Raw genomic sequence first — 12,436 nt, 5'->3', positions numbered from 1 at the left:
TTGGCTTTTTAATTAAGGTAAGTAGGGTTTGAGTCACTGAGGGGAAAGATCTGTCTGTCTGTCTATATATGGCTCTTAATAGAAACTTACTGCCTATACAGAAACAAGTTATCTGATTTGAGACTGTGTTTTTTACCTTGGAGTAGTTGGGCCTCAGGCTGCTGCTGTGTGAGAGTTACAAGGAAGCCCACTGTGTATATTTTTTTATTATATGTAATATAAATATTTTTTATATTTTTTTTTTTACTATATGTATTTAAGTCATGGCCTAGCAATGCTCTCTGTTAAGTCTGGTTCCCATGCCAGGTAGCTAGACAGTTGTGCGATATATAGGACGTGGCCCTTAGTTATTGTCCTCGGACAAGGGTTTTGTTTTGAACAACCTGCTTTTGTTGAGCTTCACCAAAACTGCTCTTTTAATTGAAAGAGTTGTTTTAAAAAAAAAAAAGGAGAAAAATGACTCCTTGAGCAATATCTGTATATCTTGCAGTGATGTAGTTAGAATATTGACGAAGCATATCACCATTCTCCAATAAAAAGAAGCATGTCTTGCTAGCATCAGCAACCTGTCTTCTTGATGGCATATTTTAGGAAATTCTGAAGGAAAGGTAGCTAAATATTAACTAGCAAATTCATTTTTGGTCTCTTCTATAGACCCTTTTTCATCTTTCATGTTGCTCAAATTACTTTTTTTTTTTTCCTCTTTTTCTTCCCTGTTCCCCTGCCCCCCCCATAGTCCTTTGAGTCTGTCTTTGGGTAGCAGAGGGTGTTCTATCCGGGCATAGTGGGTCTCTGGGTATATTTACATGACCCTACTGTTGCATTTCACAGACAGGGTCAGCGTAGTAAAGAATTGTAGAGGCTGGGCAACTTTCGGTGACAGCCTGCACAATGGGAAACTAGAGAATGTGAGAAACGGAATAGAAAAGGTTCATTGAGTCAGCGTGGCTGAGGTTGGAAGGGAGCTCCGAAGGTCATCTGATCCAACTTTCCTGCTCAAGAAGGGCCACCTAGACTCAGTTGCCCAGAACGATGTCCAGGTTGTTTTTTTAATATCTCCAGGGAAGGAGACTTTACAACTTCTCTGGGCAACCTGTGCCAACTCTTGGTCACCCTCGTGGTGTTTCATAATGCTCCGTAGGCTCAAAATCCTGTAAATGGCAGCATGTAAGTTGAAAACTAGCAAACGTGTTACGAAAAGATAAAAAAAGGAAAACAAATAAATGAGAAATGAGAAATGAGAGGTTGGTTTGTTTGTTTCTTCCATGTCCATGCAAGCATCTGGTAAAACTGCTCCTGGATCTTATTCTTTAACACAGAACTGTTTGAATACTTTTGTCCAGCTTTGGTTAGGTAAATTCTGCCATCATAGAGATGTCACCAAAGCTCCTTTTTATGTTTAGTGATCCCCTTACAAGCTGTGACTCATACTCAGTTGCAAACTGCCACATCAGGTGGATGCTGTAGAAAATATTCATGTTGGAGATAGAGGGATTGTGATGGTCTCTTAGACTTCTGTTTTCTGTCCTGTACTGCCGGAGAACTGGGTCCCAGGTGGCATTTTGGAGTCTGGACCTTGATAGTGTTAAAATGGAAATATCTGTAGCTCTCCTCTACCAGTTCTAGTCCGTTGACCAATTCCCTTAGGGCTTTTTGTTTCTTCCCAATTTTAAAAGCAGTTCATGGGAACCGTGAAGAAAACTGAATGGTGCAAACAACTTTCTATGTGTCCTTAGTTCTCTAAACAGCTAATGGCATTTAATTGACTAACAGGAAAGCTGAAGTCCAACACACAGGAAGGGGAGAGGGACTGAGGAAGTGACTCCAAGCACAGAATGTGAGGAGTGTGCTTATAGAAATACCGCACTGGTTATTTCCAGGACATTTTGGTGGGAACTCTATTTGCAGTCCTGGAAAAGACTATCATAACTGGGCTTTTTCTGTAGCACTTGTTTGAGGGAAAAAGGATTAACTATTCTTCTTCCTGCTCCAGGGTTTCTTCTCTTCTCCTCCTCCTTTCCCAGGCCCTGGCTAGATGTCTCAAATAGGCATTCCAGAACTGCCAAGTTTCACGCAAACCCATGTAACATCTTCTGTAAATATTTAATGATCCAGTTTACGTATTTCCAAAATGACTTGCATATGGCAAACTTTACCTTGCGGTCAATTAATTTCCTGAAGTAAGGCCGGGGCTAAGGCAAGGGGTGGTGTACAACCCCTCGAGTGGTGTCCTGCCTGTATGTGTGACACTAAAAGGGCCAGTTGTTTGGGTTAAGGCAGTGTAGGGGGGTGTGGGTTAAGGGCCAAAGTTTGGCATGGTGTGGTGGATTTGGGGATTTCTAGAGACGAGTGTGGGCTCTGTAACATGTTGTGTAGACTGCTAGGTCAACAGGGAAAAGTGCTGCATGTCACTTGTTGAGTAGGTGGCCTGTTGAAGATGGAGCTTAAGCTTGCTTATTAGGCTTACGGTGAACTCTTACCAGATGGGGAGGGAAGGCAGTAATCTGCCAGGATCTGAATGCTGAAGGTGATTTTTAACAGGGGAGGCATGAAGCATGAAGGGGAAGCAGAGGTCTGGGATGCCTCTGTGCTATGCTATTAGTCTGGAGGTTGAGAGTACTTCTGGAATTTGAAGTAATTAGTAAGGATTTCTCCCCTGATTTTTCTGTTCCTGCTACCCAGGCCACCTGCTGCCACTACTACCACCCTACTCCTTGCTATTGCTTGCTCTTTCCCTTTCTCTGATCCAAGAGAAGGTGCAGCCGGAGGGGTGGTAAATGTGCTGTTGTTGGAGGTGAGCTCTGTTGCAGTGTGTGGTTGCTGGTAAAAGGAACTGGTGGTTGCCTTTGTTTGAGCTGGTGTGTGCCTGTGTGACTTGGCTGTGACCAGCTGAGACATGGGCAAGTGTGTCAGAACAACAGATTATGTGTGTGTCATTCCTCTGTTCTAAGTTTTGAATTTGGAAATCAAGGGCATCTTTCTCTGTCTTGCTGAGGAAAGAGAAGCTGCAGTGAAAGGGAGGGAGGCTGCCAGGGCTGTTCACAGTATGGTTGCTGATACCTCTGCTTGGGAGGCTGTATTGCTGGCAACAGTTTATGTGGAAACTGAACAGTGCACAATCCACCTCAGTTTAACCTTTCAGATTTCCAAGTGTAGTTTTGGGTTAGAAGCTCCCCACAGTATTTCTGTTTAGAGGCTTTTGGAATCTAAATGCTTGTGTATCACATTAGTAGGTGTCCTTATCACTTTCCAGAATTTTAAAAGGACAAGATTCATTAGAAGGGAAGGATCTTTGAGAGAATGGGAGTGCAGTAAGGCCAAGGAAACAAGTTAATGAAAGTGAATGTTGTTGATATCACTTGTTCAATTTAGACAGTTAACACAGGCAGTATATGATATCACAACAAGGGAAGGTGCTTCCCATGTCCTTGCTGCTGTGAGCTATATTATCTCTGAGTAACATGTATCACAGAGGTGACCCAGATTAATGCTGGGATAAGGGCCTGTCCTCCCCTCCATTCTGTACCCCCTAGTCCGTCAGCAGGTGAAAGAGTTCAATCAACACAGGAGAAATCCACTCTTGAAAACTTGTGGTTAGAACCTGTGTTTTGGAGAAAGCAGGTCTGAATTCTGGCCAAAACAGAGTTGATACCCTTCAGATGGTGGATACAGAACAGACATCCATTCCTTTCTTGATGACCTCTGTAATATTTCACATTTTTAACAGGAAGGACTGCTGGTTTAGATGAGGTGGGGTCAGAGGAATGCACTGAAGTGGCAGGAAACCTTCCTGTGTGACTAACAGTGGAAAATTTCACCTGTTGCTAGATCGGTTTCTTTTTCACTTGACGAGTCCTACAGGAAAAATCTTCTAAGAATTCAAAGCAATGTGGATCCAGCTGTTGAACCATCCAGACCACACAAACTTCACTACCAGCAATACACAGTGGTGTTAAGTGTATTGGGTCTCTACATTACAAAGCCTATGGAGTAGTCCAGAACTTGGACAGAGTCAGATCACAGTGGGGGAGAATAAGAGTTGCTTGGAGCAGAGCAAGAAAGAGGTGATGTTAGTGAGCCAAAGATTGTGTTTTGAAGAGTTTCACTTGATAAAATAGTCTCCTTTGGCTGAAGATGCACCTCTGCATGTGGACAGTCCAGCCTCCAGTTTAGCAGTACTCCTGGATTCCTGGCTGATTGCAGGCTCTCACATAGCAGCATCCATGAGTAATGCTTTGGCTAGGAAACAGTCCTGTCCTGGCAGATGATGACCTGGCCTCAGTTATTTGTGCCTTCATCACTCTTTGGCTGAGTAGTAGCAATATGAGATACCTGGGCATGAAGCCTTTAGTGCTTAGGAAAATATTAATAGCCCGTGCTGAATCTTGCAGCATGTGCCTGTGGTAAGTTGTGTTACTGAGAAAGCATCAGACTTGCCCTTTGTTTTCTGTGCCACCTTACCATGTCATTTCTAAATTGCTTTTACAATCTTGACCCTTATCTTTTAGGTGACAAATACTCAGTTCTTCGAAGGAGCCTGAAATTGGCAAAGGGCCCCAAAACTGGCAGAGAGGCCTGAAATTGGAAAAGAGGGGGGCCTGCAATGAAGTCAGAAAAGAGCAGGCTATTACAATGAAATAATCCTCTAAAAGACTGTCAGATTTCTCAAGATTTTATTCTAACCTCAGGTTAACACCTGGAAGATTCTACAAACATTGAAGTTTTCCTACTTTCTATTCTTACTGTAAGGCCTGTTCCTATGACCTTAGTGTCTCTAAAATAACCTGTGAATTTCTGTTGAAGGAAGACAGTCTGTAGCATGCGAGTCTCCTGCCTTTCCTGGAGAAAACAAGGGCGGTGGCTGAGTAGCTTTGTTACTAAAGTAGAAGTACAGTATGAAAAGCTGTAAAACTGCAGAGTGTCAAAGGTAATCGTAACTGGTCTTTCAGTGGTAGTAACACTTTTACATCCCAAGCAAGTACAAAACACAGTGGGGGTGTGGGCTATTGCCAGCATTGTACCTGTGGTCTGTCACCAGTCTAACATCCAGAGGCTACTGATAGATAGAGACTCTAGAAATTACTTGGATTTTCCATTTGCAGACTTGCACTTAGTGTGAGGCTAGTAAGGCTGTCAGACCAGCTCTCCGAGAATGTATTAATCTGGCATTTGAATCTTTTGTTTAAAACCTGTTTTTTTTTGATAGAAAACTTGAGTTATTTAATGTTTTGTGATGTTTTTTGGTTTTTTTTGATGCATTGCTGAACTGGCCCATGATATCCCTTAAGATAACAACATACTGGTAGAAGAGAAAGTTCATGTACTGAGAGCTCTAAAACTCATTGAAATACCTTCTGAATAATAATTTCCCATGGAAATGTAAATTCTATGGGCACGGAGTTCAGACCACCTAATAATTAAGGATGATCTCTCTAGAAGGAAGCTAATGCAAGCATTTGCAAGGTAAAGAAATACTGTTGTTTAGAAGGATTGTCTGTCTGCCAGGGCTTCATATCCTCATATTTCTGATTATGTGCATAATTTAAAAAATAAGCTGATAAGCATGGTGAGCCTAATTGCCCTCTGCTTCAAAGTATCGAGGGAGCCATGACTTCGTGAAATAGTTTGCTGCTTGTGCTCAGTAACTTCCAGGATCTGGCTGAAAGCATATTATCAGCAAATGCTTTCGGTATGCTGCCAATAAATGATTGTTAAGGTGGAGATGACGAAATCATAATTAAGAACAAATATAGGGCTGTTGCCACTACTTTCAAAGCAAAAGTGCTAAATCCACAAAACTTACAATTAAACAGAAAAGAAATTCAAATACTTTAAGCTGTGGAAATATGTGGAAAGGGGATCCAAACTTCCAAACTCTTTTCTGTTGCCAGCTGCTCTGACTTCATGTGTAGTTAAAGCTCGGAAAAATATGGTGCAAATTCTTTTTTACCTTTTTTCTAATCTTGCTGCTTAGAGTTAATTACATCATGGAGGTGTTTGGCTTGTTTTGTTTGTGTTTTTTTTTTCCTGCTCCCACCTGTGTATTTAAGGATAGAGTTAATCTGATAAGCATCTTCATGGATTTGCTGGTATAGTTCTTGTGGAGAGAGATTTCTCAAAATGGCTACCAAGTGAGGGCAGTAGTGGATTCATTTTCACTGAGAAATTGGTGTGGTGTGTGTGGGGGTTGTTGTTTTTTTGGCAGTTCTTTCTAAAGGAAGGATTTTGTGTGTGTTTAACTTGTTAGATGTCCTTGTATAGTTCAGCTTCTTCTGAACTGTGGAAAATAATAGGGGAAGGATGAAGAAAGATGACTATTAATAAGGTAGATTGCAGGTGCATTCTTTTCTGGACACTAACTTCATTGCACAGCCAGGTGCTCCAAATTCTCCTCCCTGTCTCACTCTTCCATTTTTCTTGAGCACTGCCTCCCTTTTCCCGCTTTGAGGCTTCACCCAAATCTACTTTTCTTGCAACTCACTGCCCTCCTTGGTACTTCTTCCCTCTTGCCAGGGCTTCTTAGGAAGGCATAGGTCTGACTTCCCTGTTGCCCTTTCTTACTCTATCTCTTTTGGGACATTGGCATCTTAAGCTATTGTGATATAGGAGGATGATCAGAGTGAATAAGGTGTTTTTTTTCTCCTTTTTTTAACTAAAACATGCTTGTTGTGATGAGCTGTGGTGGTTAGCAGTGGCTCGTACTGGTCATTCTGACAACCAGATGCCCTGGATTCTCCCATTGATCTTTTGTTTTATTTATTTTTCTCCAAAGTCTGAGGCCTAAAATGTATGTTAAAACAGAAATTGATTACATGCAGAATAAGATGATGATTGCAGTTGGATTAGGTAGGTCCTTCTGACTGAAACTATTCTGTTACATTGTATTTAACTTGATGGCATGTCCTTGTCTGGATGTAGGATTTTGCAAGTGTCACCCAATACAGTATTATCTTCTGCTTAACGTTTGAGAGTGGTTTCTTGCTTTGTTTTAAAGTTGTTTTGTGGCCTGCTTCTAAAATTGATCCACTTCCCTCTTTCTGCCTTGGCTCTGCATCCTAACACTCTCCTTTGTTATGCCTGAAAGTGGGTGCAACTGCATCTGATTGAAAGTTAGTTGGTATCTTTCAATATTTGGTCAAGTGGCTGTTCAGTCAGACCTGTGATCTGACTTGCCTGTAGCTGTGTAATTTGTGGAGCAGATCAAACAGCGTGGCTGGAGTGTGATGATGAGCTTTCAGCTGCAGTGCCTCCTCCTTACATTGACAAAGGCTGATGGTGCAACTACTTTAGAAAGCAACTTTTGCACAAGATGTAGTCTTTGAACTCTTTGAATTGGTGTGGCTGTCAAGTGAAACAGTCCTGCAGTCTTCCTGGCTGCTGTTCCCATTCTCACGTTAACCCTTTCCTTTCCTGCACAGATACATGATCAGTTCCTCTCTGGCTGCACAGTGCAAGCTGGAATGGAGGGGCAGCTTGGGCAACTGTCCCAGCAGTTGTTTGCAGGAAGCTCCTTCCCCTTCCCCAGAAGCTTATATTGTTTCAGCATTCATTCAACCTCTTTTTAAAGAGGTGTGCTGTTGATAAGATTACTGTTAAAATTGCTTCAGTGCAATTTTATGTTGTATTGCTGTGCTCAATCAGGGCCTTGTAGTGTCCATTGTATTGTGTCACTGCAAGCATTTCTGTATCCATGCAATGAACTGATCTGATTTGATAAATAGCTTAGCAAAAAAGGCCATTTTTAGATGGCTCGCTGTGCAGGACAGACACTCTTGTGCCAGTATTGTGCAGGTAAAATGAAGGTGGACAGCTGAGGACAGAGTATGGATAGCTTGAGTCTGTGTGGCCGTTGGAGAAGGTGTGGAAAAAAAAAAGCTTGTCAAGGTACAACTTTGTAGCTGAATCAGGGATCTACCTTTGTTTTTTGGTGTCCTTTTCCCTGTCACATCCTGTTCCCTCTGCCTCCCCTTCAACAGAAGACAAACAAAAATCCCTCAAACACCTTACAAACCAGAATCCTGGGCTATTTTTCAGTTGGATCAATTCTTTGATTTGTTTCAACACAAACATCTGTGATGGTAGTGTATGACTGAAGGAGTGGTGTTGGAGTACTTGGTTACAGTATGGGTAATGCCTTTTGCCCTGGAGGTTACCACTCTTTCCATAATAAACAGGCTGATTTAACTGTGATTATGTTGGCTGTAGCAGGCTTCATATAGAGATTAGGTAAGCTTGGAGCAGTGTCTTGCTCCTGATTGTGATCTTCCCTGCGGTCCCTTTCCTTGTACAGTTACATGACGCCTTTTCGATCTGGGAGGGCTGTGTAGTCCCTGAAAATGACAGCACCCTGGACCAGGTGCTGCCTTGTTGGACAAATTGGTCCTGCCTGCAGGTTGTACCTGGTTTCCTGGATGTTTCTTGAGAAAGAGGATTGACAGTTGTAGACTCTGTAGTTGGTGGTGGTAGGAACATGTTCCCACCCTCAGCTTTTCCTAAGGCATCCTTGGAGTACAGAAGAACTGAGCTGTGCTTATGAGACTTGAGGAAATACTGACTGTAGTATGCATATGTCTTATGATGGCCATGAATATGCGTATTTCCCAGGACCAGTGGATCTTACGTATTCATGGTAGGTCCTGTTGTGAAACTGAGGGGACTGTGATGCCGACTGTCTAAAGCAAAGTGGACTATTTGGGCAGAAAGCCTGAGGACCACAAATCTAAGCAGTGAAGGAAAAAATGTGCCTGGTATGGTGTATGTACTGTTATACTGTGAAAACTCCCAAAAGAGCAAATGAAGCTCCCTCCTCTAAGACACTGAAAAAGCGACTAAATGTACCTGGATGTGGCCCTTAAGAATAACTGTATTTATTGTGAGGGAAGGTTGTTTTTCATGAAGTCTCATTACACACATTCTCTCCCTGGCTGCTGTTGTTGAGTGGTCTGTGTTGTAGTAGGTCACATTTAGCAAGCATGTCACTTGGTCAAGAAGTATTGTCAATCTTTATCCCTCTTTACAGGTTTGCAACAGTGAGGTACGACCAGACAACCAAGAACATTAAAAACCAGTTCATGCATCTGACCAACTACAGTGTCAACAAGAAGAGTGGAGATTATGTCAGGTACTTGGCCAGAAAGTGGTACTTGATCTCTAGAGGTTGAGCCAATTTACCTAAGTTGGTTTAAGGCTGGTGCAAGTCCCTAGAGGTAGGCCAGCGGTGTCAGCTGCCTTGTCATTTATTTCTAGCTGTGATGATCCTGAAGTAGAGGATTATGGAAACAAGTGGAGCATGAGTGCAATCCTGAGGTACTTAAAACAAGAGGGGAGAGACACTGCAGGTCAGTAGAGATCTTGTTCTTCTATTCTTTTGTTGGATCTTAATCATCTCACTAGTGCAAATCCGAAGAAGTGAGGGAAGAGCCCGAGTGAGTCCCATTTAGCACCATAGCAGGGCGGAGGGAAGCATTGTTCCTTACAGCGTACTCAGTAGAGCTGTACATTTATTCTTTATCCCCAGAGATGAGTGTCATCCCCAGAGATGAGGCCTCCCCCTTCCCTTTTGCAAATACTATTCTGGGACTTTCTCAGGACGTGTTTCTTAATATTTTACTTACATTTCCCGTTTCTTAAGGTCATTCCCTTCCTTCTAAAAGCTTCCCTCCCTCTACTGCTCCCATGGCCTGTTCAGTCTGATGAGTGACCAACCTCTGGAGAACTGTGCCAGTTTGAATGACTCTTGGATGTGGTGTCATCTTTCCATGGCTCAGGTTTTTGCTGGGTGTTTTCATTTCAGTCTGTGTTTCATATAAAATAGCTCCCTCTTCCACACCTTTTCCAGGTCTGCTGGGAGTAAATGCATCTGCAGAGCAGAATCCAGGTATATCCTTTAAGGGATAAATTACCTGTGATACTGAGGCATCAGTAATGCTACTGATAGCAGCTATGCCCATATTGCAGATGTTGCCAGGGAACACTTAGATGTTGGAGGAAGAGGTTTGAATCTGGCTTTCAGATGGAAGTAGACTTTTTCCCAGTCACATGCATACATGGCTGTCCAGTCACTTGCACCATATGTTTTCAGTAAGCTGTGTATGCATAGTTGTTTATATTGATACATTTCTCCACCCCAACCTAAAGTATAAAACATGTACTTTTAATTATTAAGTAAATTCCTGAGCAATGCAACTGAGTTTCTCTAACTATCTGTTACAAGTCTTCTTGCACCTTTCTCTAATGCATCTGGTTCTGGCCATAAGGAGGCAGAATGCTGGCTGGGAAGCGCTGACCTTGTCTGGGCTGGCAAGATTTTTGTGTTCTAGGATGTTTATGTGCACTTAGACATTCTCATGCTGTGTTGCTTCCACTTAGTTGTCTTCTGGCACAGCAGTTCACATTGAATTTGCTTACGTGCTCCTCTGTAATTATTCAGGTCCCTGCATGTCATCATCTTAACATGAGAAATAGTACTTGTAGGCCTAAATCAGACTCTCTAGTCAAGTGGTTTGTACTAGATGTTCTTTGGGACAGGGGTTACCAAATGTGTGGGTTTGCTGGAGGTCTTGTGTGTTTACTTGTGCTCCCCTTGAGGGATGGAGAAGGCTCTCCTGTCAACCCTACTAACTTTTCAGTCTAGGACTCTAGTGTTCATTCCCTCCTCCTTTCACTTCTCTGTTGCTTGTCCTTGAAAACAGAAACTAAGTGTGGTGTTCTTTCTGTTGCGTGACTCATCTCAAGCCTGGTGTAGAATCCAGGCATACATCTAATGTGCATCTTTTCTTGTCTTTTTCTCCCTCTGTCAGCTGAGATTCCTGTTCCAGAGCTCTGTTTATAGGCTTATACAAGAGCTGGAGAGAGCTTGGTGAAACTGCAGATTATCTATAGGTCAACAGGGCTGAAAGCTGTCACCAGTCCTATCATTTTGAAATGATTTGTGAATCATGGTATGGGAACAGCTGCTTTAGAGGAAGGTGCAACATCACGGAACAGTTGTCTTATAAAAATCCACAAGAAAAATTTTTATAACTCTGTAGCTATGACTTATTCTCTGTGGTTTAGGGTCTTATCTCGCTGACCCACTCTTGTTTAATCCTTCCTAATACTCTGAGTGGGTGGTGATCAGACTCCAGCTGACTTGTGCTGATGTGCTGGCTACATGTTTCTGCTTGCTTGCACTGTACATATACTCACTTTTATCTTTCTCATTTGTGAGTGTTTTCACATGAGGATACTTATGCATGTGTCTATAAATACTTATGCTTGCATGGATTTCCAGATATCATTGCTTTGTCATCCATAGGCTCTCACGTGCTTTGATTCACAAAGGTATCTGTCCATATGCTTCTGCTCACGTTTTTCTAGATATTGTGTGCTAGTTCACAATCTAATTTTTTTTCCCCTACTTTTATTTTTTTTCCTCCTCCCCTCCTTGCAGCACTGATGGCCAGTGTGGAAGACCTGATTATCAAGACTGTAGTTTCTGCTGAGCTGGCCATTGCAACAGCCTGTAAAACTTTTCTTTCACATCGTGGCAGCTGCTTTGGTAAGGCACTGGGGGGCATCTTTGTTGATTAAGTCTACGATTACTGTTTGAAACTTCCAGCTTCCTGATGCTACAGAGAAACATGCATTCCCTATTGCAGGGAAGCTGGATGCTGGTTTTATTCTCACTGTAGGCCTCTGTGAGGGCAGGGGATGTTGAATCACAGTGACCCTGTGTCGTTCATCAGACTCTCATGCTATAAAATGGGAAGATGAAAAGGGACTTGAAAGGAAACTGGGGAAGTGCTGGAAAGTTGAAGGTACTGGCCCACTAGTGCCTTTGCAAAGGATAGTTGTGGATGATTAAACATCCCTTTAGAGAATTTAATATTTTCCGTTGATCCATCTAGTCTGATGTAGTTCTGAAATATTGTCCTACGTGCATCTGAGGACTAGGGAGGAATGTGTAATGCAGTGGCTGGAATGATGGTGGTGACATTGCTTCTGGGCTTGTTCTTGTGTGAAAGTACCACATGGTGGCGTGAAAACCTATTTCTGGCAGAAGCTGGATGCAGAACTATGTGCTGGCAGAGGGATTTGAGAACTCGCTGGCTGCAGATGCTGGGATGAGGTCCAGAAAGCAGCGGCTGGTACCAGAGTGTGCCTTCTCCCGCTTTCCAGTGGCTGCTTCCCAACCTTCCCGAAAGAGGCCTCCTCCTGCTGTTAGCTGCCCTTTGCTCATGTGGATACACGCATGAAGATGGAGTCTTGGGGAAATGAGTCTAGAATTAGTCTCAGTCAGTGCTTAAACCAGATATTAAGCTTGGCTTAAGCTATCCTGTGTTTAGGTATTGGGACTTATATTTAAACTAGCTGTGACAGGTAAATCCATTTGTGTGGTCCTTGCATTACACTTGGATATTAACAAGTATGCAGCTTTCAGCAGTTCAGCGTAAAT

At 42.6% G+C, this 12,436-nt stretch overlaps 1 protein-coding gene across 22 annotated transcripts in view; it reads left to right on the top strand.

The window, feature by feature from the left end:
* Positions 1 to 12,436, top strand: part of TTLL5 (tubulin tyrosine ligase like 5) — a 144,140-nt gene that overhangs the window by 16,821 nt on the left and 114,883 nt on the right. For 11 of the 22 annotated variants that reach the window (XR_010472871.1, XR_010472872.1, XM_065063873.1 and 8 more), the window contains 4 exons: positions 9,020 to 9,121; positions 9,247 to 9,338; positions 9,839 to 9,877; positions 11,432 to 11,539. Coding sequence is in view for 19 of the 22 variants with exons in the window: in XM_065063873.1 (XP_064919945.1) it covers positions 9,020 to 9,121; positions 9,247 to 9,338; positions 9,839 to 9,877; positions 11,432 to 11,539 (341 nt within the window). In the remaining 3 variants the exon portion in view is untranslated. The remainder of the gene's footprint in view (positions 1 to 9,019; positions 9,122 to 9,246; positions 9,339 to 9,838; positions 9,878 to 11,431; positions 11,540 to 12,436) is intronic. The other 11 variants (XR_010472873.1, XM_065063875.1, XM_065063876.1 and 8 more) reach the window with 1 other exon arrangement.

The sequence above is a fragment of the Columba livia genome, chromosome 5 (genome assembly GCF_036013475.1).
Source record: "Columba livia isolate bColLiv1 breed racing homer chromosome 5, bColLiv1.pat.W.v2, whole genome shotgun sequence".
NCBI lineage: Eukaryota > Metazoa > Chordata > Aves > Columbiformes > Columbidae > Columba > Columba livia.
Note: the sequence above shows the minus strand (reverse complement) of the source record. Positions and strands in the feature narration are given on the sequence as shown.